General features: G+C 37.9%; 1 protein-coding gene across 1 annotated transcript in view; it reads right to left on the reverse strand.

Annotated features, from left to right (window-relative positions):
* Positions 1–26668, reverse strand: part of PLCE1 (phospholipase C epsilon 1) — a 140266-nt gene that overhangs the window by 85752 nt on the left and 27846 nt on the right. The window contains exon 2 of the mRNA XM_035897382.1: positions 9918–10203. Within this exon, the coding sequence (XP_035753275.1) occupies positions 9918–10203 (286 nt within the window). The remainder of the gene's footprint in view (positions 1–9917; positions 10204–26668) is intronic.

Below are 26668 nucleotides of genomic sequence, written 5' to 3' on the forward strand. Positions count from 1 at the left end.
CAAACTAACAGTCAGGCAACAGCTGCTCAGTTTAAAGCTACAAACTGTGGCAAAATGCATAACTGAGATGCCTCGTGTAAGCCACGAAGACGACATGCATTTGGCTGCCTCACTGCAAGGTCAGGTTACCCACCTCCCCAGATACAAGCTGAAACACTGCGACTCGAATGGAGGAAGTTTAGAAATTAAGGACGAGCATACATCCTGCTAAGACTAAAAGCATTTGATTTTGACAGCAGAGTTATAAACAAGAGTGATTTAAATTCTGCTGGGGTTTTGTCTTTAAATATATTAAGAAATAAGTTAGCCTACACTCAAGTTTTTGTAGGAGATGCATTTACATCAGTGTTGTTTAAACAGGCCAAAAGCAATAAACGGAGTTAGTTTTGTTTTAGGAAACTTCAGCTGAAGCGTTACAAAACCCGCGACATGGGTTTCTTTATTAGCAAATGCCCTACCTTTCCAGCTATTAGGCACTAGAGTCTCTAATCAAAGGCAACAGCATTAGCTATAACAAGAAAAAGGGCTATGACTTAGGCAACGATCCAAAAAAGTTTCTTTGGGAGGCAAAGAAGAAAACCTCCCTGAGGCTTCCAGAAGTGTGTTTGTAGTTTCTTTAATCAGAGGGGCTTAAAAAGACAGCATAGCATTTCAGGTTGCATCTGTATTAGTAAACTACATAGGCACCAAAACTTTACCTTGATCCCAGCAGCCGTTAATATCAGGCTCTGGCATTTTTATCACTTCTTTTCTTTACTCCAACCTTAGCCTCACCTACGCACAGTTTACATCACTTTTACAAGCAGCAGGACCACATCAGTGAGAAGTTAGTTATGAAATTTGCTCGAGTACACAAGATGGAAAAACAACACACCACCACAAGAAACCTTTCGCCATTTCCCCAGGAAGTCCGAGAGCGCGATCCGCGCAGAACTGGAACGCGAGCAGTACACTTGGAGTCACTTTGTTTATACGGTGAATATACGTCTTGTCTGAAAAACTCTACTAGAGGAACGATCATGGAACCCAGACAACGTGCCATTATTTTTTCATTGGCAATACTAGCATATTCCTTCTTAACTGGAAGAATGACAGTTTAGTGTTGTCCTGCAAAAGTTGATTCTCTTCTTACTTGTTTCCTAGAAACAAAACTTCAAGGGAATCTTTAGAGATGACTCTTGAGTCATCTTGAGGCTTGAGGTCCTTGGGGTTTTTTTGTTTATGACTGACATGCTAACATAAACATACCAAAAAAGTTCCATTCTCCACTTTAAAAGTTCCCATGGACACTACTTTTACAAGACCCATTCAAACAAATGTCCAGACCTTTAAAATAATAAACAATAATAAGCAGTTCAAGGATTATCTATCTGCACTTAGAATCCCATTTAATTTTTCCTGAAGACTAATTACTCTTGGTAAAAAGAAAAAAAAGGTTTGATTTTAAAACTAACATCACTTTGCACAAACTTGTGCTCTCTCAGCCTTCATCCACAGACATTAGTGTGTCCTCCATTCCCTTCCTGACAAGAAAGCTCTCATAGCACAGTCAGACTCATTCTATGAATTAAACTTTTTCTCTGCTGGTGGAAACAATGGCTATAGCCTACCAACAAAATGACTGCTGTAAGCAGAGACTCAGCTACACAACTTATAGGATCATCAGTGTACCAAACTGCCACATAGTACTACTAGAACTACAATGTATACAAAACCATCCAAAACTCAGTTCTGTAACTATAATGTATACATTACACAATGTATACATTACATATACTATAATGTACACACTAGAACTATAATGTATACAAAACCATCCAAAACTCAGTTCTGTTGCTTACCTGCTTAGCTCTATACACTGGTTAGGACATCCAGATCCATACAGACACGTACCTGCCTGCACCGTGAGTATGATACCTGTTCTGTCCAAAGGACCAATTTTACAGATGAAAATATTTTTAATTTTTTTTTACTTACTTACACTAGTTAACTTCCATCTACTTCCTGCATCAATTATGTATCTTTTAATCTTGCAGTAATATACCTTACTGAAGACAGAAAAAGGACTATAAGGAAGAGACAAGCTATGCTGGCAGAGCTTAATTCTTTGTGCCTACAATGTATTAATCAAGTTGGATTAAAGGAAGTTTTTGTTAAATTAATGTTGGCAAGGACCCTCCTTAAGTCCTTCTCCTACTGCCCTTGCTGTGATCAACCTGGCTGCAACCAGGCCGGACCAGACGGTGACAGGTCTGGCAGACTGACGGCAGTGATCTTCTGCCACTTTGCAGAGACAACCATCGCAGTCAGCTCCAGATGGTCCCAGGTGTCCCTTGGCTACAGCCGTCCCCTCCCAAATCTTTCTCCTCCTTTCTGCCATCTCAGCCTTGATCTGTGCTTCCTGCCATGTCACTCCTAATTCTGGCCCTGACCAGATGACCTGCACTTGTTCTGGTCTTCCCGATCTATGTCCTGAAGCCAACCACGTAACACAAAATCTTTGGTTTGCTGACCCACACCCTTGTGTCAGGCCACATTACCTACTTGCTGTCTGACATAGCTCCTGGATTTGATTTTCTCTTCTACAGCATGTTGCCTGACCCATCTCCTTTACCTTGCATTCTCAACCTGAGACACATTTCATCTTTTCACATCTTAATCTCAGCTCATTTGACTTTATCACTCATTCTAGCTGGTCTTAACCTTTGGGCCCAAAGGTTAAACAGACCACAAACCACCTAAATCATGCTGGCCTTCCTCAATCTGTGCACGTAAAGCTTGTATTGCACGCAACTTCTGACATATAGCCCCGGCTTCAGGGGTCCTGGAATTTCCCCAGTATTATAACAGTAAGCCTTGTGCAAAGGGTACAAGAAACATAAGTGGGAAAAGCCACAGAGACCTGAGTCCTGTTTGCTGCCCAATCTTTGCTGAAGGCAAAGTCTGATTACAGAAAAGGGTAATCTCTGAATACTGAGGAATGAAAGAAGTAGGTTTTCTTAAAATCAATACAGTCTGCCTGAACGTTCATGACAAATTACTTTCCTTCTGTTCTTGGTCAAAAATTGTGTTGTCTTTTCAACAAGCTCTGAGTAACCTTCCTCTAGAAGATGAACAGCAGCAATCAAGGGTGTAGTCTGATATATATCACTTAAGAAAGTGGCATCAGACTTAAACAGTTTTGAACGATGCTAAAGTGAAAGGAATATTGATACGACATGTTTGCCATCTGCTCCATCCTCAGACACCTCTTTTCACTTTTCTTTTGTTTTTCTTAGATCTCAAAGCTACAGAAGTTGTCCTCGTAATGGGGTTCAGGGGTGGGGGCACAGGGAAGGAAGGGTACAAATTTTTTTCCAGCAATAACTCTGGACACAGGCATCAAATACAAAGCACAAACATTTTCACATACCCTAGTTCCATCCTTAAGATTTAAAATAAAGACTCAAACCTTTTTTTTCCCACTTTCTGTAAAAAAATCAACACCACATGAACTGTGACAATGGCAGGCTCCTGAAATATGATTTCAGTGAAAGTCCTGGCCTGTTAACAACTATGAACAAACTTCTATAATAATCCATTTGTAAGAAACAGAACAGGCTGAGAAGGAGGATTTCCTTTCTACAGGAAGAAATCTGGTTTCAATCCAAATCCACTGAAAGACTTTCTCAAAACTTCTTACTAACCAGAAATTCTAAGTTACATACAGAGGTGCTAAACCAGTGCAGCTGAAATGTCTTCAGCATTCATACGTGAAGATGATGTTCTCTGTAGCAACAAGCACACTGACAAGGATGTGAATGTCACTGGCCAGCTGTGGGAACTCCAGGCATCTGTGGTTCCCGGGAGTCCATGCTCAGACTTGTCCCTGTGCTACCGGGAACAGAGTCGCAGCTCCTCAGTCGGGAGCCTGACAGCTCCGAGCCATCTGAAAGCAGGGCTTGCGGGCTCCCTACTCCAGACCAGAGATGGATCTCCTACAGAGCGGGCCCTACGTAAGTTTTTTAAGACTCTCAGTCCCAGATCCACATGACTGGGAATTCTAGCTTCGGAGGTCTGGTATGTTTGGAAGCCTTCTCTGGAACTAACAACACTGGCAGCTGATCTGCCCGCAAGACCATCCAAGCCCTGGGGACTCGGAGCATTTAGGGTCCTTAGCTACCAAACAAAACCTTAGAAGAGTATTTCCTGGAGCTGGACTACTTGTGACTGTAAGGTTCATTGCTCAGGTCACTAAATAACTCCTGAAGGACTGAGCATGAAGAACTCACAATGTGCTTAGTGCTAGGGAGACATAGAAACAGGAGCCTATCCCAGCATTAGGGACTCTGTGCTTGCAAGATCCCTATTTCCAGAGCAGATATAACATAAAATCCCTGACTACAGAGTACACAAGAGTTCCAAGAAATCTTCCTTCTAAATCATGAAGGACACTCCCCATTAAAGTAATGGGCTTCTCTTTAAACAGATTATGCAAGAAAGTGCTGAACTTTATCTCCAGGAATTGCAAACATTTTGAAGGAAAAGTAGTGGAATGTTGTCCGGTCCAGAAGAGGTCCTCCAAACATAAATCCAGCAGCCCTTGAGATCTTTTCAAGACTAGCTGATACAGACTGGTTTTAATAAACAAATGCACTTCCACTTTTGAAGCTTTTCAAGAACTGTCTTGAAAATCATTCCAAGTGCAGTAATTACTCTAGAGTTGACAACCGTCTGAACTGTGTCCACAGTTTCATGTCTGTACTGGAGCTTAACTTGAAGCAAAGCTGAGGAATGGTTTTACCTGGTGGAAGATATACATCTACTTGACATGGACCTTGATATCACATTACATGCCTTTGGCACAAGACTGGATATGCTGCAACACAACCTGTACACGGGCTGCCCCTTAGAGCAATTCAGAAATCATCAAGTGTGGAATTCAGTAGTCCACCTGTGCACCAGTGTCCCCTGTGCATCAGTTTTCTACTGCTTTCAGACTGAGCTTCAGTTACTGGTCTGAGCCGTAACTTTCTAAATGGCTTGTGACTTTCTTACCAGAAAAACTTAATTCTCCCTCATACTGGTGCAGTAGTGACCAACACAGGTGCACAAACTACATCTTTTTTTTTTAATTGGTAAGAGAAGAGTTTTGACCACTTTCCCCAAGAGCCTCCCACCTCTGTAAAAAGCATCTGTTCCCAGTCTGGATAGTAAAGGTCCATACACCACATTCCAAGCAGCTACTGTGAGGGCTTCAGTGACTGGATGAGAGGGTAGGAAAAGAGCTTTCTGCTCTGCTGACTGTTTTGGATAAGGTAGGACAGTAAGTCGTTATGCTCTAGACAAATAATAGGGACATTTGTGTATATTTGCACAATTTCAGAAAAAAAAAAAGTAAAAAGTTTGTGTAAGTGAAGCACTTTGCAACTATTGAGTACCACTGAGGTTAAAAAACAAAAAAAAAAAAAAAAAAAGGGACTGAAAATGCAGTTCCCACGAAACCAAAACGCATGAGGGGAAGCAACCAGGCTCTCTACCTGCCGCCTAGCCACACACCCATTAAGTGATATTTTACAGTTTACAGTCATGCATTTAACAACATGACTAAATTGAGCCTATAAGTGAATTCCATAATAAAACACTGAAGATTAGCTAACTTGTTTATGATAATTATTTTTACAAGTAGAACAGAAACCCTACCTTTCAGGTTCAGATGGAAACTTTTTCTCAAGAGAGCTACCACCCTCACTGAAAAAAATTGCATGGGTGGATTACTCAACTTTTCCTTTCAGTGCAGTCACCCATTTGTTAGTTTCTACTTCCTCCAGCATGTCATGTTCTTGTGACAGCACAGAAAAGAACTTTCCAAAAGAACACGGTCAGTAGGCAATATTCCCCAATCCTGAAAAAAAGGTTTGACCAAGCCCTTTCCTAATTTGGAATAGAAAGAAATGTACTTATTTTTTTTAAGGAAAAAAGTCTTAAAAACAAGTAAACTGAAGCCTATGATTTTAATGTTTACTTGCAAGATAAAGCATTTAAACTAAATCTTGTTTCATATACGTTATTAAAAGACTTTTTTCTTCAAATCATTTGTCACTGGTAATTTCAGAGTAAGGCACATATACAACCCTCCTACTCCCAAACATTTTACAAAATAAAATTAGAATTATCTTGAAAAATATGGATTATCTATCAAATAAAAATAGAATCCTCTTATGCTTAAGAATATATTTGCATAATGCCTGCATAAAAGATAATGATATGTTTAAATAAAATACGTGACAATGTATACAGGCATTAAAAACTAAAATATTAATCACAGCATGTTTTAAACACAGTTGTATTTTGCCTATGTCATAGGTAAACATTTTGATGTTGTCCTATTGTCCTATTAACTCATTGGACTGAAATGCATATGTATACACACAAATGTCTAAGGCAATTTAGAGATCTCTAACTCAGGGCATGATTTGACAAAATGAAGCACTCAGTGGCAATACTAGGCCAAGGTGACTTTGTCCCTTATTGTTCCCCTCCTTTGCAGGATTTTTTGAAATGAAATCAGTTTCTAGGAACGAGAACCCGGGAAGAAGAGGAAGGTCATGGCATTGTCACTTACCATCAGTTCAGAGCCTCAGATGCATAAAGTTTTACTCTAAACGCAAGAGTATTTGTCATGGTCTAACACAAAGTAGTAACATGCAATACAGCAAGTCTTCTACAGCATCTTTATGTAGCGCATCTTTAAAAGGTAAAGATTTGTTGAACTGGAGCCACCACAGGGATGTTTTACTATCCTTACTTCATAATAATTCACCACTTCTTTCAGCTTTTATTTACAACGGTTTTAGGTATTACAACATTTATAGGACACAAAGAAAACCTGAGTTCAAAATTCTGAGTGGCAGAACAGTAACTAGATAGTTCAACAGTTCTTTTATTTATGCTCACGTAACATTGCAAATTACTTCTGAAGATACTTTAATATACATTTATATAATCTTTTGGTTTTGAACTGCATTCTAGTTCCACCTATGTCGATGCTATTGGTGTTCACATTTTATTTGCTAGTGGTTCCTTTTATTTATTTCAAGCCATCAACATAATTGCTGCCTTTGGGCATGCCTACCTCTGTATAGTGAAGCTATGCTGGTTTTGGCTGGGATAGAGTTCATTTTCTTCATAGCAGCTAGTATGGAGCTATGTTTCAGATTTGTGCTGAAAACAGTGTTGTTAACACAGAGGTGTTTTGGTTATTGCTGAGCAGGGCTGACACAGAGCAAAGGCCTTTTCTGCCCCTCACCCCACCTCACCAGCGAGAGGCTGGGGGGGCCCAAGAAGCTGGGAGGGGGCACAGCCGGGACAGCTGACCCCAACTGACCCAAGGGATATCCCACACCATATGATGTCATGCTCAGCTGGGGGAAGGACAGGGGGGATGTTGGGAAGACAAATGCCGTCACTCCAAAGTCACTATTACGTGTGATGGAACCCTGCTTTCCTGAAGATGGCTGAGCACCTGCCTGCTGATGGGAAGTAGGGAATTAATTCCTTGCTTTGCTTTGCTTGTGTGTGCGGCTTTTGCTTTACCTGTAAATTGTCTTTACCTCAACCCATGAGTTTTTTCACTTTTACCCTTCTGATTCTCTCCCCCATTCCACTGGGGGGGAGTGAGCAAGCGGCTGTGCGGGGCTTTGTTGCAGCAGGGTTAAACCACAACTATTAAACCCCACCAGGATCAATATATTCCTTTTTCAACACCTCCAAGCAACCACTAAGTGAGGTGTTCCGATGACATGCATATCCTCTGATAAATCCTCCATTGCATTTGGCAACAGAGTTGTTATCAACGTCAACTAAAAGTTCTCAGTTTTAAATTAGATTAGCTTATGGTTAAAGTTAAATCCAGCAGAAAGAGAGGATGTTGGACAGATGAAGATAACCTTTTTATCAATCTGTATGGACAGGACGATTTTCTTTCTTAAGAAAGGTACACACCCATGTATGATAACTACAGCATTCTGCATTCAGAATACTCTTGGGTTTCTTGCTAATACAAACGTCTCGGTTAATAACATCGCCAAGTAACACTCTGTAAATGTCTTTAGAGAGGACTCTGTTACGGATACCTTTGTAATTTCTCAGATATATTTAATCACCTTAATATACCTGAATATGAACCTTCCACATCCAGCAAACTTCATTATCCTAAAGCTGCAGCACATCTCTTCCTCAACAGAGACCACTACAGTAAATGAAATCTCTACTATCTACACAGGTTGCCTGTGGAATTGCAAATCAAGCTCAAGATCTTTGCCTTTTCTTTAAGGTCTCACTTGCTTGGACTCGGAACTAATTACTGCTGCTGCTGCTTCCAGTTTCAGAGCTCCATCGGAGCCTGCAGCTCTATGGTGACAGTCACCAGCTGGGCTTTCCAGGCACTGCAGCAACATGCCCCACTGGAGGCTGACATTTGTACTCCGGGGACAGAGCATCCTTGGAGTCTCAATCAGGTCTGGGGCATCAAAACCCTGGGCTCTCTTCTCCCACTCCGTAGGAAGAAGATCCACCACAATGCACCACAAAGTACATGACTCAGTTCTTTTAACCTTGCCCTCCAGAGCTGTCACAGGAATGTACACATTTATTTTTCTAAAGCACTCATCTCCCCAGAACAAATAAAAACCAAACAAAATAAAAAGGAAAAGCCCTACCAAAATAGGCCACTGTACTGTACATCTCTGTCTCTCACAGATGATGAGGGTAGGTGAAGCTTAGTAATGTTGCTCAACGTGCTACTGAAATTCACTCAGATGCTACAGCTTGCTTTAGTGCCTCTCTCTGCCATTTGATAAAACCTAAAGAGAGACTAATTAAAACTACAAAGGGCCACTCTTTGGGATAAAAATAAGACAACCTGATCCAAGCACATCGACAATTTATCGTTGTTTGTAAAAATAAGGTCAGTATCTGCATTAGCTAAGGAACTGCAATGAGAATTCTGTACTGATTTTGTCATATTCCTGTAAAATTTGGGGCAAGCCATAATATCCACATGCTTCAATTCTACAACTGTACGATTGAGCCACTACATCCTTTTGTTACAGTATTATCAGATGATGACAAATCCCCAAATGCTTGAGGACCTTAGGAAATATTCTAGGCATTAATTAAAAATGCATTTTAAACGCAGTTACTATTGTGTACAAACCCCTGGTTTAATGCAATGAATTTGTACCAAGAACACCATTGTCCCATTTAACTTCCCAAACTGACCAAACTAAATCACGTAATAGTATTCTTATTGCATACGAGGCTGATCAGCATAGAAAGTTAGCACGTAACATCCATCCTCCAACGCGCATTTTCCACATAGACAATACCCACGTTATGGGAAATGATCCAACACTAGAAAGATGATGGATCGGGGCGAAGACCAACAATAAATCAGCAATGAATTGTACACTCCTACCACGCCATGCTATGCTGACAGCCAGTTGTATAATGACAACAATAATCACTGAATAGAGTATATACGCCTTTCTCAAGTCCTCAACCAAGTCAGCCCGTGAGCAGGAGCACTTGGTAAATGAGAAATACGAAGGGACACCCTAACAACAATGGCTTAGGCATTAACTTCAGATACAGACAGGAACATTTCTACAAAGAAAAAAAAAAACCTGAAAAGGTGTCTGGTTTGTAGTAAGAATTTTTTCAGGTTCGGATGCATTTTTACTCTACTGAACTAACATAGCTAGTCATTGTGACACATAATGATTGCAAAGGAAAGTATTTGAAAACACAAAAGCCTTCTTTATCTGTTAACTTCGTATATGAGTATATAAGCTACAGAGTATTATATAGTATTATATATTTTGCAATACACCCTATACTTGAAGTGGGCAGGGTTCAAAAAAATAAGTCTTCATTACCTTTAAGCATTGTTCTTCCAGTTGATCCTCCGAAGATATTTAAAAGACCACTTCTTGCTCCTAACGATGTAGTTGCTTCTAGTAAAGCACCAGTTATATAGTTAGAGAGTGCAGTCCTCTGTAAAGTGGCACGATATTGACAGTAAGCACCTGTTACACATGGTTTTACACAAAAACCATCACCTTTGCAGAGACAGTCTGTATCAAACGTTGGGAGCTTTCTCAGAAGATGAGGAAAATATTCAAAAATATCTTCTGCTCCTTCTTCTCTCACTGTATTGAAGATCTGTGAAGAATGCAAAAGCATGAACTGTTAGTCCATTTGCTTAAGATAATAAACCGAACATCTAAAAATTCCAACCTAGAATGATGTCTTGTAAAGTTCAATAGCCTCTGCAAAAAGGCACTGCGTTAAAACACTGCATTTATGCATTAAACCTGAAATATCTATGAATCCAAAACAGATCTGTGAAGATTTTGAGTTGGGTTCCCAAACAGGCTATTTAAATAAGACGGCATTCTGGCTTTCAATCTATGGTTAAAAGCATTCTAATGAAAACCAGTTTTACGGATCACCATTAGACAAAAAAAATGCCACATCAATACATCTGGCCGACATTTAGAATAAAGAACATACACAAAATTGTAAGACTATTAAATCTATTGTACTTTCAGTAAAGTCTTACAGATATCAGTAGCAGAAAAACAGATCTACTCAGGCTTTGCACTTTTTCTTGCTGAGTGGGGCGGGTTTTTGCAAACAGAAATGGTTTTAATCACTGTGAGCAATCTTTCAAAATGTTCTGGTGTCACGTTCATTGCATTACTTCCAGCCTACGCACAGGTCCTCTATCTAATATTGGTTTAGTACTCTTTTTCCAATATTTGTGCTAACACACTAATGAACTTCAGTCTGTGGCTTAGCAACTAAGTAATGTTTGCTTATTTAAAAGAGTCTAACGATCAAAGCAAGAATCTGGAAGAAATCTTTTCATTCAGTATACAAGGAGAGACTTGATTCTTTGCATTCTTCTATGCTGACTTACTGATTAACATTAATAATTTGTTTCAATGATCTGTGCTTTGTAATTACAAAGTGTAAACTACCAAACTAAAAATTAACATAGGAAAAGGTCATTATAACTGTTACCAGGACAGGTGCTCAGACAATTTTCACGGGTTTGTTCCCCATCAGTCCTCAGATGTGCACAAGAAATAAGGTGGTGGCTTAATGACTCCTTTTTTTGTGATTAATGGCTTGTTTCTTGTTGCTATCCTTCCCCGCATATAAGCAAAAACCAGCTATCCATCAACACGGCAGAAATCACACCCAGCCCTAGGATGCAAGCACATGTGTGCTCAGTCAAATGATAAACTGCAGAGTCTGTGCACGCCGCATGTCAGAGGCACCGGCACCCTGAGCACCGGGCACATACATGCCCAGCCGTGTCACTGTGGAGGGAGGCGGCTCCCAGCACGGGGATCTGCACACACGTCCACTTCTTTAGGATGAAGGGAAATGGCCTCAAGTTGCACCGGAGAGGTTTAGGTTGGACATTAGGAAAAATTTTTTCACCGAAAGGGTTGTCAAGCATTGGAACAGGCTGCCCAGGGAAGTGGTTGAGTCCCCACCCCTGGAGGTATTTAAAAGACAGGTGGATGAGGTGCTTAGGGACATGGTTTAGTGGTGGAATGGCAGCATTAGGTTAACGGTTGGACTTGATGATCTTAAAGGTCTTTTCCAACCTAAACGATTCTATTCCATTTTATTCTGCCCCAAGACCTGCACTTACCCTGCCATGTAAATGAGCAGGGTTCAAATGCCCCACTCCCATGAGGTATCTCACTTTCTACAAGCAGGAGTTGTGAACCATGTCTTTCATCAGGGTAAAGAAATTCAGAGTAGCTACTAAATTCAAAACTTGGCAAATTGTTTACTTCTCATTTATTTTTTGCTGTAAACCAGAAAATCAAATAAAATGCAATATTTACTGAAGTATGTATTTCTTAGCTTTAATTTTTGCATTAAAAATTTCTCAGGGAAAACAGTAAAATTTTATTCAAAATTTAATAATTAGCTAGTAATGTAATTTGGTGATTTGAAAAAGTGTGCTGACATATTTGCTAACATAAAAAAACATCTTTCACGTGTTGACTATGACATATAACTCAATTCCATTAGAAACATGGCTTCTGTGATTCATTACACAGTGAAAGGCTGTGGTATCTATCTTTTTTTTTTTCTTTCCCCTCCCTGAAAATTTTCCAAAATTATTTGATCTGAGGCTTCTAGAAATATAAAGCCTTTACGTGCCCTCTTTATCTTCTTTTCCTTGGTATACAACAGTTTGATGGACTTGTAGACTCTCAGTAAGAACACTGCTCATCTCCACCTTTGTTCAGAAAGCAAATGTGCTCTTCAATCACATGTTATCTGGATAGGATATGTGCCGACCTTTTAATCAGGTAAGCATCTGCAAGGAACAGCGGGATGTGCATGACTCACCTTTCCAAAAGGTGTGCTGTAAAACAGTGAACCTGCCTCATGCATGGCTTATGTGTCACATGTAGCAGACATAATTATGTCTTTTTAGCTTGTCTAAAAAAATATTTAGGTAATGAAAATAATTTAACTTCTCAAACCTGCAGTTACCTTCCAAAATATTTTTAAAATTGGGTTCTGCAACTTACAAAGGCATGTTCTGTTGCCTACACAACTAAAATTTCTTTCAGCTGCCAAAGCAAAGAAACTATTTGTTGACAGAAATAGGCGACAGTGTTTTGCTGGAGAGATTATACATAGAATAATGGTGTTAATCTCTTTTGTATAAAGTAGACTTCAGGGCACTAGCTGTCTCCAAAGACTCTGCACTTCATATAACATTTTCAAATACTGTTTGTTTTGATGTGTTGAAGCTCTGAATGTGTTACTTTTGCTGCACACAGATGACGTTATGAACAAAATACAGCCTTACAATGTGTATATTTATCAGCCACTGAAAAGAACAGAAACAACCAGAACAGGAACATAGCCCTCAGGTAACTGATAGGGAAAATTACCTTTCCATGAGATTACACCAGACAAGCAGGGAAACTTAATCTTGCCTGGAAGACAAAAAAGTTGATTCCAAGCCAGGGCTTACAGTTCATCCTGGCAGATGTAGTTATATTGATCTGTATCAGTACCAAAGAATGATTACTGTAATTAAAAATGAATGTGAACCAAAGAGGAAAATGGAGCACTAAACTGACAGAAGCCTCCCCCCAGTGATTCACAAGGGCATATTGCTCCTGCTTCACTTTTGCCTTCCACATCAAATTAAAGATTTCAAAGCCATCTGCCGTCCGATGCTGCTGTATCTCACATACGACATATCAAGCAGTAATTCACAAGAAACTAAGGATAGTATCTGGATCTAAAAATGCTGCAATATTAAATGTACTTCAAATTTCTTTTTAAGTAGTGCAAAGGGCTGACGCTTACAGGAAGGAGTTTAAGGTGAACTTTCTTCTCTATACAACTGTAATAAGCACACACATAAATGGTAACATTTATATGCAACTACAGCACCTCAAGAATTACTTTAGAAAATAAACGCATACATTCTAATACTTTTTATTTTCCCTATTTTTTCACAATACTTTTGAAATAAGAAATGAGCTGAAATAAGTCGCTCCATATACTAATACAACATTACTCCAATGAAAGTATACTATGGCTTTGATAGATTTTTAGGTTTTTCTAGTTTTTAAGCAGATTTGAATGGTAAGTAAAAAGAACATGAAAATTACTTGCCACATAAAATTTTCCAGAAGACTACAGAAGAAAAGCATGTCCTCCAACTCAAAAATTAAAATTATTGTTAAAATAAAGACTGAATTCAGGCAGAATTCCATCCTTGTATTTTTACAACCAAGTCCGTATTTAGAAAATAAATGGAAACAAAACAGATCTTTCAGCTCTTAATAACGTATGCAATAAATCACCAAAACATTACTTCAAAAAAACCCCTCAGTCTTGCTTTTAGTAACTATCAGCAAGTTAACATCGATAACGTTCAGGCAGTAAAACTTCTTTACAGTGACAACAGACATATTTTTTAAGATATTCTTTTAAAATAACTATAAGAACAAGTAACTCATGCTGGCTTTGAAACTATTCTGTGTTTTTCTCTTATAATCTTTCTTTCTGTTTAATCATCACTACAATTTCAAATTGCATTACGTCCTTTTCTCCACACACATACTGTAGGTTTACTACATAAAAGTGGCAGAAACCTAAACACCATAGCCATTCTTAGCCCCACAGTTTATGACAGATATTCCCCCAAAACAAAGCTGGAGTTCGCGGGTGCTGCTGTACTGGAAATATTGAATATAGAAATCCATTAAAATAATTGTTCTGATTTCTTACTTAAACTTACATGTATCTCTTCCTCTTTACCGTAATCTTTTATCTGTTTTTCTTTTCATGTTTTTTCTGCCTCAGGTATTTAACTTAGAACGTGGGGGCATGGTCTCATTTTGCCAAACATCTAGCAGCTGCTCGGCGCATACAAACCCCAGGAATTGGAATTAAAACCCGTTATTAAATTAATTAGTTATTCTTAAATTAACTTGTTATTACCTTATTAAATAAGTTATAGTAAAGAAATTAATAAAGCTATTCAATTAATAACTGCTGTTATTAGGAAGCAGGCTTAATTTCTCTAACTTTATTATAGTAATAAGGAATACATGTACCCAAAAAGTTCACTGTAAAGAACAGCCATGAAAAATCATGCTTATTGCTACTACACTATAAAAATAACAGAAAATAGGCCCTAATGGGGCTTTAATAATTCATTGCATTGTTTCTGTCCCAACTCTTTCTAAAAACCTCCATCAATACATCCTGAATGATCAAAAAGAAACCCTGAAATGTAGGAGGTGCGTACATATACATGCTCGGTTGGTACAGTGCATTCCAGTCTGCTTCCCTGGCTGTTTACGTACAGAGCGTTTCTATTATGGAGGGCTGCCAACAGCCCCTGCGCAGCCTTCCTGCGACCCAAAGCCTTCATTTGTTGCACATTTTTAAAGCAATGTCAAGTGTCTGTAAACCAGAATGGCATATTAACAAGCAATAACTCCCAGGACAGTATGCCTTGAAAGATCACTTAGATATCTCCTTTGAAAACACAGAAGTTTTACAGAATGTACGAGCCTAAACAGAATTAACAACATCACAGGAAATGCTGCTCTTTCGAAATTTGGTCTGTTACAAGAAAAATTTCATTAAAATGAGTAAATTCTGATAGTGATTTTTCATTTTGGCACTGCACATTTTTCAATGGAAAACCCTTATTAATATTGACCAAATGAAGCTAACAGTGATCTCTTGGAAGTCATGACCAAGGACCAACCAATTGCTTTTACGTACATTTATTCCACAACGGTGTAATTCAAACATCAATAGCACAGAATATGACAGCAGTCTGCTATGAACAAAGCGCTTTAGGCAGAAAGAAATGAACATGTGAAGTGAACTTGGGTGGAAAAAGAAAAGAGGAAACACCAGAATGAGAATTTGCTCAGATCAAAAGAACCAGGCCTTAATGCACAGTTAGTCAATGCTTCAGTTTTATGTCTTCCAAAATGGCACTCTGGTATCACGCTTTGGAGCATTTATTAAATAAAATGAAAAGAAGACATGATACTGATCATCACATCTTTTTCTGAAGGATCCTGAGTTTTCTCAGATTTATCTCATTCGGGTTATGACCAAAGCCATGCTGATTAGCCCACGACATTTCAAGATCACTGCTGAAGTACAAATGCAGAATAGATTAAGAAATGCTTTTTTATGAAGATGTTGACTACTTAGAGCCAGCACTTGTCACTAGCCAGTTTCTTCTAAGGATGTGGGGTCAGGGTTTTTTGGTTTGGTTTTTTTTTTTTGGTTTTTTTGTGTTTTTGTTTTTTTTTTTTTTTAAACAGAAATGAAACATTATTCTCCTATTACTCCTTACTATTATCACCTTTGAAAAGTTGTATTATTTTAAAAGTGGAAATAAACAAATTTCTTTATGAAATTCTATTAATAAACTACTTTCCCCAACATTCTTACCTGAAAAATTATTCACCCAATTAATCTCAAAATACCACCCAACATTGTTCTGTTTAAACCAGAGTGAGGCCACAGTCCGAGGAACATTTCTTTTAGCTAGAAAAGCAAAAGCCATTTTGGACATAATTATTTTTAACATTTATCCCTTGATCTAGTTCACTGTGAGAAAACCAGTTACTTAATTACTCTCCGAACAAAGCTAAGTTGCTGACCACTTGATTTTGAAAGATGTTGGAACAAATGACTGTCAATTGGGATCTGCAGAAATGCTGAAAATCAGACCAATCTATGAAAAAAGGTCCACCACTGATCTGGGATTTAAAGTCAGGTCATGTGAAGTCATACAGATTTCTAAACCAATACAGAATAATTACTGACCTTACTTTTAATCTAGCTCATATTATTTCGTACAGTCAATTCTCGACTTTTCATTTACAATTATCTAGTCTAAGTAAACACTATAGGTACAGAGACATTTGGACGGTGCTTTGAAGGCCAGCTCCAGCAGAGCACTGCAGCTTTCTGACCTAACCTCCAAAGAAATTACCAGTTTCTCAGCACTGTGTTTGCCAGAAATGCCATTTCTGAGAAGGCTTACTTGCTTCTGCATGCTTACTGCTTATAGCACTGCAGAATCTAGTTACAGCACTTCCTTCATCAACTTCCCCTCTCTGCTCTCATAAAGCGCAGGCATCTCTGCAGGGAAATTCACTACAAAATTTGGTTAAGACGACAGCAAGAAATCAGGTTCTGTACAGATGGATGTTTGCAATGCCAAGGGAAAGAAACTATTTTAATAAAAGAAACCTTTAAAAACTACAGCAAAAATGGTTGTGTTGTATTTTCTATCGTTAAAGCTAAAGTCACCAATTAAAATTTTGGAAAATATTTTACTTAAATTATAAGAAAACACAGATGAAAGACATGCCTAAAAGAAAAACAAAATTAATATTGAACAGCAAGTTAACAAATATCTGTATGCAACTTCATTAAAACTCAAACTTGCCCTGCAAAAAGTCAATTTTTTGGCAAAATTGCAAATATATAAACATTTTTTTTTAACAAATTGATAAATTACTGGGGTTTTGACAATTTTACATCATCTGTCTTTTTCAGGACAGCTAATGCCAGAGCCCCACATCTCAAACAGTTAGGCAGGTTGTTCAAAGCCAAAGGATGGTACTGGATGACACAGATGATGCTGTGAACAGCAGAAAGGTCTCCTCTGTTAGGACTGTTTCTTAGCTCTGTTTACTGACATTTCTTGTTCACATTAGCAAGCAAATAGGCGAGGCCTTTAGAAACCCTTTGGAGAAACTGAACTAATTTGAGCTTTTTTGTAAGTATTTTCCAGTGTTTGGAGTACAAAAGTTAGACATTTAGACTGTTGGAACATTATCTTCTCAGTGGCACTCGACAGCCTGTGACCAAAATAAGCAGACACCAGAACAGCCAATCGAATTTTTGGCTACATGTCTTCTAGTATTTTACAAGACCAGTAGGGCAAGAGATAAAATCTGTGGTCAATTAAATTCCATTCCTAACTTACTGTTCAAGGTGAAGTGGACGATGACAACTAGTAAATTATACCGCGACTCAAACTTGTGTAAGATCCACTACCTATCCCAAGCTTCTCCGATTTCTTGTTTATCATGACACTCTATCGCAGTTTCTCCCTGGGTGCACTGCGGCAAATACGGAACCAGCTATCTGGAAGCAACTGCAGTTTTGCAAGTTGGGGTCAAACTCAAAAATTCCCACAAATCTCCCAGAATCTCATGATCCTTATTTTTTGGCTAACAGGCAACATTCTTGAAGTATTAACAACCATCCCAGATTGAAAAATAAAATAAAGTGTTACATATCATGATGCCCTTCTTCATACTCAACAGTTTTTGGAGGTGCATTTGAATTTCACCCTTCAGTTGCCTCTGCCAGCGACTGCCCTGCGAAGCAGAACTGACAGCAGTTTCAGCAATGGCACTTACCATCTCGTCTGCCTGCAGCTTTACCAACAGGAGAAAAAGAACTGTCATCACCTGAAGGAACTTTTGCTGAAACATAGCCACTTGGTGCAGGTTTGCCTGCCACCATCCACTACAGCATGACAGGATGATAAAGAACACCCCAGGAGATCTGTATGCAAGTACTCTCAGAGCTGCAGTAGCAACTCATCAGCAAGAACACTGGAACTATAAACACACATTTGCAGTGAAATACATACAATTGTGCAAAGATTGTTCAGAACATCAGGGGTTAACAGTATCCTCTACATTTAGATTTGCTCATATCTCCCTAGGTATTTTCACATGGCACTTAAACAGACTATCTTGACTGCTGAGATGCTAATTTTCGTAATGGAAAATTTCCTTAAAATATCCCTAGAGTGCTGAAATGCTGTTCTGTATTTGAAAAAATGCCTAGAAAATAAGAGAATACAGTGCCACGGTACAATCTGAAATGTACCTCATAACATACTAGGAATGCTGTTGTCTGGGGCGGGAGGCACAGGGAGAAAACCTTGTTCAAAATACATATGCACAGTAATCAATACCGCAACAATTTTGCCCAGTACTTGACAAATGCACTATTTACTATAGGGTGGTTCAGGCATGTTCAGGATGACGTGGTTCACAGGCACTGTTCATCTTTTACCTGGGACACTACAAAGAAGAAAGCCAGGAACTACTCTGGGAACTGGAAGGAATGCAAGAAATGGGAAGGCTGGTTTACTGCAGCAGCAGACCAGCATGGAAGCATTAGGAAAGACAGAGGGGAAGATTGCTGAGTAGACAGCAGAGGTAGAAAGAACTTCAAATGACACTGCATTGAGGATGCTTTGAATGCAGTCAACAGAAGGAGTAGGTAAAGGATGAAAGAAAGGAAACACAGTAAAACAAAGCAGGGTGGGGTTTGGGGATATTTTTTTTTTGCATTGTGTGCATTTTTTCATTGCATTTAACAAGATAATGATTTTAAAAAAAGATCTCTGCTTGCATCATTTACAATCATAGGCAGTGAGTTAAAGCAAACACCATACATTAACGCCCTCACTGCCCAGAAACTGGGGGAGGGGAGGGGGGAGGGCGACGATGCCAAGATACAGTCTAACACATACTATCACTTTCTCCTTACAATAGGGATAAATCCACTGAGTGAAAGAAGGTGCCCTCCCCAGGGCTGGGTGTGTACAACTGGCAGATGAGATGCACACATGCTGTCCATCCAGTCCCCTTACACATCTGAGGGAAAGAACAGATCACATGAAAGGAATAATGGTCTTCAGGCACCTCTTCATCATAGGCATCAATGAGCATTCCAGCATGCTCATGATAAATTCTAACTTGCTCATGGCCTTTCCAATAACTACTAGCATTACAGTCACTGTGGGAGGCCCAGATGTTTTCCTTCGCTTTTCTGTAAATGAGCTTCAGGTTCTAAAAATTTAGACAAAACACTGCAGTGACCTGTCCCCTTTGGTCACCCTTTCAGCAACTCTCTTGTCAATACCCTTGTGGCAATGTCTGTTCTCAAAGGCTTTTCAAACTTTCACTCTCTCTTCAACATTAGAAGGTGTGGATCTTTACCGTGCCAGGACAGAGTGCAAGCCAGGGTCCATGCCACAGAGCAATAACACTCACTTATTCAACAGCAATTTGTGCTGTGTATCAAATTTTACACAGTAAGTTCTAACTGGACAAGATGGTACAGAACAGCAGAGGACACACAGGACAACAGATGAGTTCACCCTGGTAACATGGGGAGCAGTACCAATGGCAGCTGGAAGGTTGCCAAAAGAGTCAACAAGCACAGATGTGCTCAAATATTAATATTCATTAACTGATGTTCTGTAAACTTTCTACAGCTTCACAATTGCAATTACAGAATGTGCATTACCTCACCAGCCAATATTTCTTATGAATTGCATCCTGTTAAGGATGAGATCATTTCAAGGAGCAGAAACTGAATTTAATGAGGATCAAACCTTCTTGCATAGGCAATCCTTAAACGTAACTCAACATTTTTCAGAAATTATATCAGCCATCCCCATTCAGTTCTGGTATATAGCCAATGTCTTTATTAGGGAAATCTTTCCATTCGTGATCATAAGAAAATGATGATACTGTTTTAAAAAAACAAATACATTTGAGAGTGGGATTTACTTAGGACTACAACTTGTAACAGCAGGCCCAAACTTCTAACAAGTCATCATTTTCACTTCTGAGAGAACTCAAGTTGCTATTACTTACTAATTTTTCATTTCTGTAAGGCAACAGTACTAATTACGCAAAAACCATGACCGAAGGGAAGATGGACTTCACGGATTTGGAAGACAGAAAAAACAGTGTGATATAAATGGGGCACAGATTTACCACAGTATCTCCAATCCCAGAAAGTCCTGCTCTCATCAGTCCAGCGGAGAAGGAATCATAAAATCATGCTTGTTACTTCCCACGGCAGGTAATACACTTTAGATCCAAGTAACTACTAAGAAGAATCGTCCTAAGGTATAGAACTGAGGCTGACAAAAGACATCAATTAACTGCCATTTGAAAGATTGTTCGTAAGTACTTGAAATTTCAGTTTGATAAGGAGAAGATGAAAGGATGGTACCAAACACAACATAGGAGCTCTTCACACCACTTTTCCGCAATGCCCTTGCCAGTGAGAGAGACTTCTGCAATCTTACCCAGAAAAGGCCAAAAATATCACTTTCTGGTCAGGGGGGTCAGCTATTTATATTTCTGTTGGCACAGAAGTATATGTGAAAAAATATTTTTCTCAATAGTTCTTAATTATTTGATTACTAAGTTCTCTCACTAACTTCTTCAGTTTAAATCAATTTTTATACTTTTCTAAAATTTCTCAACTTAGTATTCTGAGCTAAATTTCTGTTACCTGTTCTACTCTTGTCAATTCCCCGTGCAGCCAGTATTCTCTTTTTATTTGCTAAAGTGCTTATTTACTTCCTCTAAACTTTCATCAACAAATTCACTTACAAAAAATATGCTTAGTAACTAAATAAATATACTTTATTCAAACACCTGTGTTATTTCAACTTCATTCTAAAAGTATCTACCTATTCTAAACATAACTACTAAGCTAATGTACACCTTTATTTATTTACTGAGATGATAGTTTTACTAGTCTGATGTGGGCCACGTCTTTGAACACCTGATCACGTGGACTGGAATTTGTTCTCAGCTTTCAAAATTGTCTACTAAGTTTTTAACATAAAAATGTGAGCAACACGCATACTTCTGTTCTAAAATCATATTACTTTTAAAATGTATTTTAATAATGACTTTTGATACCTCTTATTGATGAAAACCAAAGATATTCTATTCATATAAAACTCCTCCTCATGTGTGCTATAAGAAGTATTTAAAACAAGAAAAAGACTAGCAGGTTGACTTTTCAATAGAGAACAGAAGTTTTACTGTAGCTAAGTACATTATCTAAAATAGACAGCAGGTAGGATTAAAACTCCATGTCAGAAAGCAGACTGAAATAATTTACAGTCAAACCGCTTAGACATTAGAATATTAAATGTGCCACAACTGAATAATTTCAACTCAAGAGAAATGCATGTTTTCACTGTAAATTCCACCTTTTGCTGTATGTGTTTGGAACATCAAACTGTAATAGGATGCTACTACTAAAATGGGATCTCTGAGCTTTCTAAATGCAAGTAAAAAATAATAAGAAATACTAACAGAAGCCACCGAAGACTCTATTTAATATATCCTTAAAGGCTTACTTTCTTCAAAGGCAGACATAAATTAATTCTTTTAATAGGTCATTAAAGGTTTAAAACAAGCATCATGTTCATCTTTTTCATTTCTGAAACACCGATGGCTTGACGGGCACATTCGAGACAGGTGAATGCTGAGCATTCAAAGCAGAGAAAGCCACCATCCGGCCCATCAAGGTTGTTAAACAGCCCCCTTCCCACATGTCTATTTTTTTCAACTATTATTCTATATGTGGAGCAATAGTGAGTCTAGATTTTCTCTAAGAATCAAACAAATCAACAAAAAAACATACACACATCAGATACAGGCAAAAATCCATATGGTTTTACACCTTACTAACAACCATACTCTTCCCGTTTGAGGAAAAGGCTTCCACAGAACTCACACATTTAAAAATCACTGCATCCCCACACGTGAACTGATTTAAGCAACTTTGAAAGATGAGCTTACTTGCATATGTCCAAACTACAAGTCGACTGTAAGTTTGTCTGGCAACTTACAGTACAGAAAAAAAACTTGAGATCTCCTGTCAACAAGACAATCTTAAAAACAAAGAACCAAACAGAAAACCTAAAAATTACGGCTGTTGAAGACGATGTCTCACCAGCCCTTAAACGTTTGGTTTGTCGTCCTCTTTCTACAATCTTATCTGTTTGCCAAAGCTAGGTATAACGTACTGCCACAAAACTCTGGCTTTACCTGTTCTTTTTAAATATTATTTTAATACGTATACTTACATAACTGATCCAGAAAGCATACAGTCTGTTCCATTCCCGTGTCTCTGATATTAGAAGTCAGAATATAATCAATAGTAGGGGTTAAAGTTCACAGCACTGGCTAATTTAGTTTTTACAGAGTGTCATGTTGCATCCCTGCCACTAAAGGAACTGCTCAGAATTGCTTATGAAGGTCTCAAGCTCAGACTAAATGTGTCAAGGCTCAAAGATAGAGTACATGTAATAAAACTGTCTTCCTGCTTATAGAATCACTATTATTATTTGTACCAAAGACTCACACTGGGATTTTATTGTACTATACATTGTAGATTTATGTTGAAAGGTGGATCTTTCCAAATATATCAGAAACAGCCTACAGTTTAGATCCACAGTCAGAAATATGATTTACGTAAACATAAAGTGCAACAGAACCTTCCTGTACCTCTAAATATTTTAATCTATAACCAATTATAATTGTAATTCATATTGTTGTAAAAGATCAGTAGGCATTTTACTACAGCTGTAAAATTTATGCATCCTACACATGGGATATAGCTAATAAAAAAGCAACCATCTTGGAGTATTTTCCTTAGCACAGGAAATCTAGTTCTCATTTTCTAATTTTGTAGACACTGAATCCATGCCTATTTGTTTGCTTGTACTTCAGCTGTTGGGTTCACAGGGTCACATGAATAATTATAAGATTATTTTGGATAGTACTTAGGGGCCAGGAAATTCTCAGAGTCTTCATGACTGAATTGTTTAATAGACTTTTAGGTCAGGCTACAGAACATGATTTCATGAAACAAAATAACTTTGTTCTATAAAGAGGCATTTTCCACTTCAAGGGTTTTTTAAATTACCTAGAAATAGAAAAGGCACCATTCCTTGCCCAAAGTAACAACAGAATATTGGTACTCCAAACTTAATTTTTAAAGGACACATTTTATCTTCACTTACTAATAAAAAGTGAGTCTTCATCACTGCTCACAACAAACATTCAATAGCAATCATAAGAAAAAAAATCTTATAAATTTCTAGAGAAAACTTCTGGCTAAAAGCTAAGCAATCACAGCAATCCAGCATGGTACAATGAAGCAATTTTACTGATGTTAGTATCTTGACTCTGTAATGTAGTACCTTCAACACTATTCATCTTCCCTAGTCATTCACTGCTAGGGAAGGCTGTGCTGTATCTGTAGAAAGTATCTAAAGTTCAGGAAAGTTTAAGATAAGAAGAGAGCATGAACAGGTAATACACAATGCAGTGACCTACAGAGAAAGTTTCCTCTTTTCCTTGTTTTAGCTGGTGTGTTCAAATGCTGCCTTAAACTAAATAACTGTCCTCCAGAACATGGTATGTTCAATTATCACATCATATTTCTATTTTGTGACACAATTAGTTAACTAATATACACTAATAGCCATACTTATATTAAGACAACTGTATACTAGAATAAAACTGTATTTACAGAAGTAATTGTTAATGGAAGAGTTTTTGAGTTTTATCCAGATCTGCTAAAAAGATGAAATGATGGTAATACTATGATTACATTAAAATTGATGAGTTCATTTTGCTGTGTCCAAGTAGAGTTTTGGAAGCCAATTCCAAGATCTAAACACGGGACAATGGTTCATTAATTGTATTTCCAGTTCAGTTCTACTTGCCCGAAATGCACAAAATAGATAATGTAATGTTCTGCAATTTTCAAAAGTTCTAACCCCCTCACCACAGTTAAAAAATGTTTTTTAAAGTAAATATGCTTGGTTTAAGAGAGAGAGAATGAGAGTGTGAGTGACCGAACAAGGGAGTAGGAATGACAGAGTATTAGTTCAGCGTTTAAACTACACTTTTTAATTGTTAAGGCAGTAAATATGACTCTGCAGGACCAGAGTATACGTTCTCCTTTCTTTTCCCACTGGAGTGGAATGTCACTTGAGGCTTGATTTTCAGAATTTAAGGCATCTGGCTTAAGACCAGAAGAACAAAAATATTTTAAATTAACTTTCCTTATTCTCTGGGGATTGTTACAGACCCAGGGACTACAGTTTAGTCATCCATGAGATTTATTTTGCTTTAGCGTTAGCTTCAACTAAACTTTGAATATACAACAGCTTCCTTACAAAAACTCATAGCCACTCTGCTCAGTGCAATCCTTTTTATAAACCGCAATTATATTACACTGACTTACATGCATAGGTGACCTATGCATATGCTTTTCTTAAGAAAAACTTTTTCAAAAGCTTCATCTTAGTGAGAAACAGTGCCCTTCAATAGCTCTGGGAGAGCCAAGTACAGATTTGTTTTGAATGAACTGCACCAAGTTTTCATGTACATAATAAAGTATTCATGTACTTGAGGGAGGAAAATTTGTAGTGGATGTTTCAGTTAACTCCCAAGCAAAAATGGTTGTTTGCTCTCTCGTTTTAAATAATTATCATAGAAGAACAGAAAAACCTTGAAAGCACTGTACGTTTCCATGAAACTCCAGTAGTAGCATAACATTTTACTGAAGTCTCAAATACTCTAAACTTGACAAGTCCACTGTTAAGATCTTTAGAGGGCATTTCTGTCACAGTAGCATCATTCTGAGAATAAGCAGAAAGCCTTTTTTGTTCAAATAGTTCTACAATAAGAACTTGAGGCGGCATCAGGGACAAAAACCAGAAAAAAGTACTTTATAAAGGTTATAGAGATCTACTGGATCTTTACTGTAGTACAGAATAAACAAGCAGAGATAATTTCCAGACCTTTATTTTCTCAGTAGCCTATCAAGGATAATCTGTTCCCATGGAAGTTAAAACTTTCATATGCTTTTAGTAACAGAGGTCTCATTAAACCCCTAATCTACATAAAATATATAAAACTATTATAATACTAGCATAGAAAAAGGCATTGATGGGGTGAAAAAAATTAATTTCTATCTGAGACATGTACTTCTATTTTAAAATTGAGTCTTTATATTCCAAAACTCACTCTACAAACTGTACTAACACATCCTTCTACAATGAAACCTGCCTATGAAGATTTAACTGTCAAAGACTGCATGAAGTTATTGAAGTTTAGTTGCTTATCAAAATTTAAGATGGAGAGCTTGGGCACTAGTTTAGTAGTATTAAAATACCCGATACAAAAATGATACTTCTTAAAAGTCACAGCATTTCAAAATTAATAGAGAAGTAAGAAGGAGTAAAGATGGAAATAAATGCTATTCCATAAAATAAGTTAAGATGGTTTTGGTAAGTCTGCACCCTCAATATGTACTTGACAAACTTATGTGACTGTAATTCAACATTTTAGTCTAGTCATTCTTTTTTTACCTCCTGACTGGCTACCTGTGTATTTACTTTCTTCACGGGCCATTACTCCTCTGGACTTAACTAACACATCAGCGAAAGCCCATATCTTGCTACTCATCAATATGGTCATTTAATATGTTGTTTCCATATATCCCACAGCTCACCTTTTTTATCACTGTCTACACACTTTAAAACAGGAATTTTACCTTCCTGTGCTTTTTTTTGGTTCCTTGGAAAGTAAGTCCCACAGCATAATGCTGCCAGGCATTATCACAGTATACGTGACTTTTTAACACTATTCATAATGTATCAACCTTCAGTTCCCTTTTGTTTTATCAGTTCATAGCAGCACAAAGAATAAGGTAGTATTTGGGCTCTTTACTGAAGACCTCAAAGCTTCATCATAAGGTTCCCAGCCTATTTGCTTTTAACATAGTAAAGCTACAACACTAAACCACAAAAGCATCAGAGAAGTAAAACTCCTCCTGCTATATAAGTGAAAATGAGACAAGTTGTCACAGAGATACAGAGTTTGATTCATTACATATAACCATCACAACTTACTCTTACTAATCATCAGAGCTTACATACAAAAACTAACTTGTTATTTTAAAAGTAGGTATTTGGATTCCTCATTAACCAACCTACACAATAAATTGTTTGGGCCAAGTCAAAAGCACTGTTCATAGTTTAAATTCCTGAAGCATAGTGCTTTACTGGAAGCCTAGTCCAGTACACTTGAACACTACACAATTTTCAATTTTTTCAACTATTTAAAAGTACAACAGATGTTTTGAGAAAAGGAAACAATTCTGTCACTATCATCACTAGTGTGTAGTGAGCTGCCTGTAATCTTAGTTTTGCATGCAT

This window comes from Egretta garzetta, unplaced genomic scaffold (genome assembly GCF_000687185.1).
Source record: "Egretta garzetta isolate BGI_Z169 unplaced genomic scaffold, ASM68718v1 scaffold56, whole genome shotgun sequence".
NCBI lineage: Eukaryota > Metazoa > Chordata > Aves > Pelecaniformes > Ardeidae > Egretta > Egretta garzetta.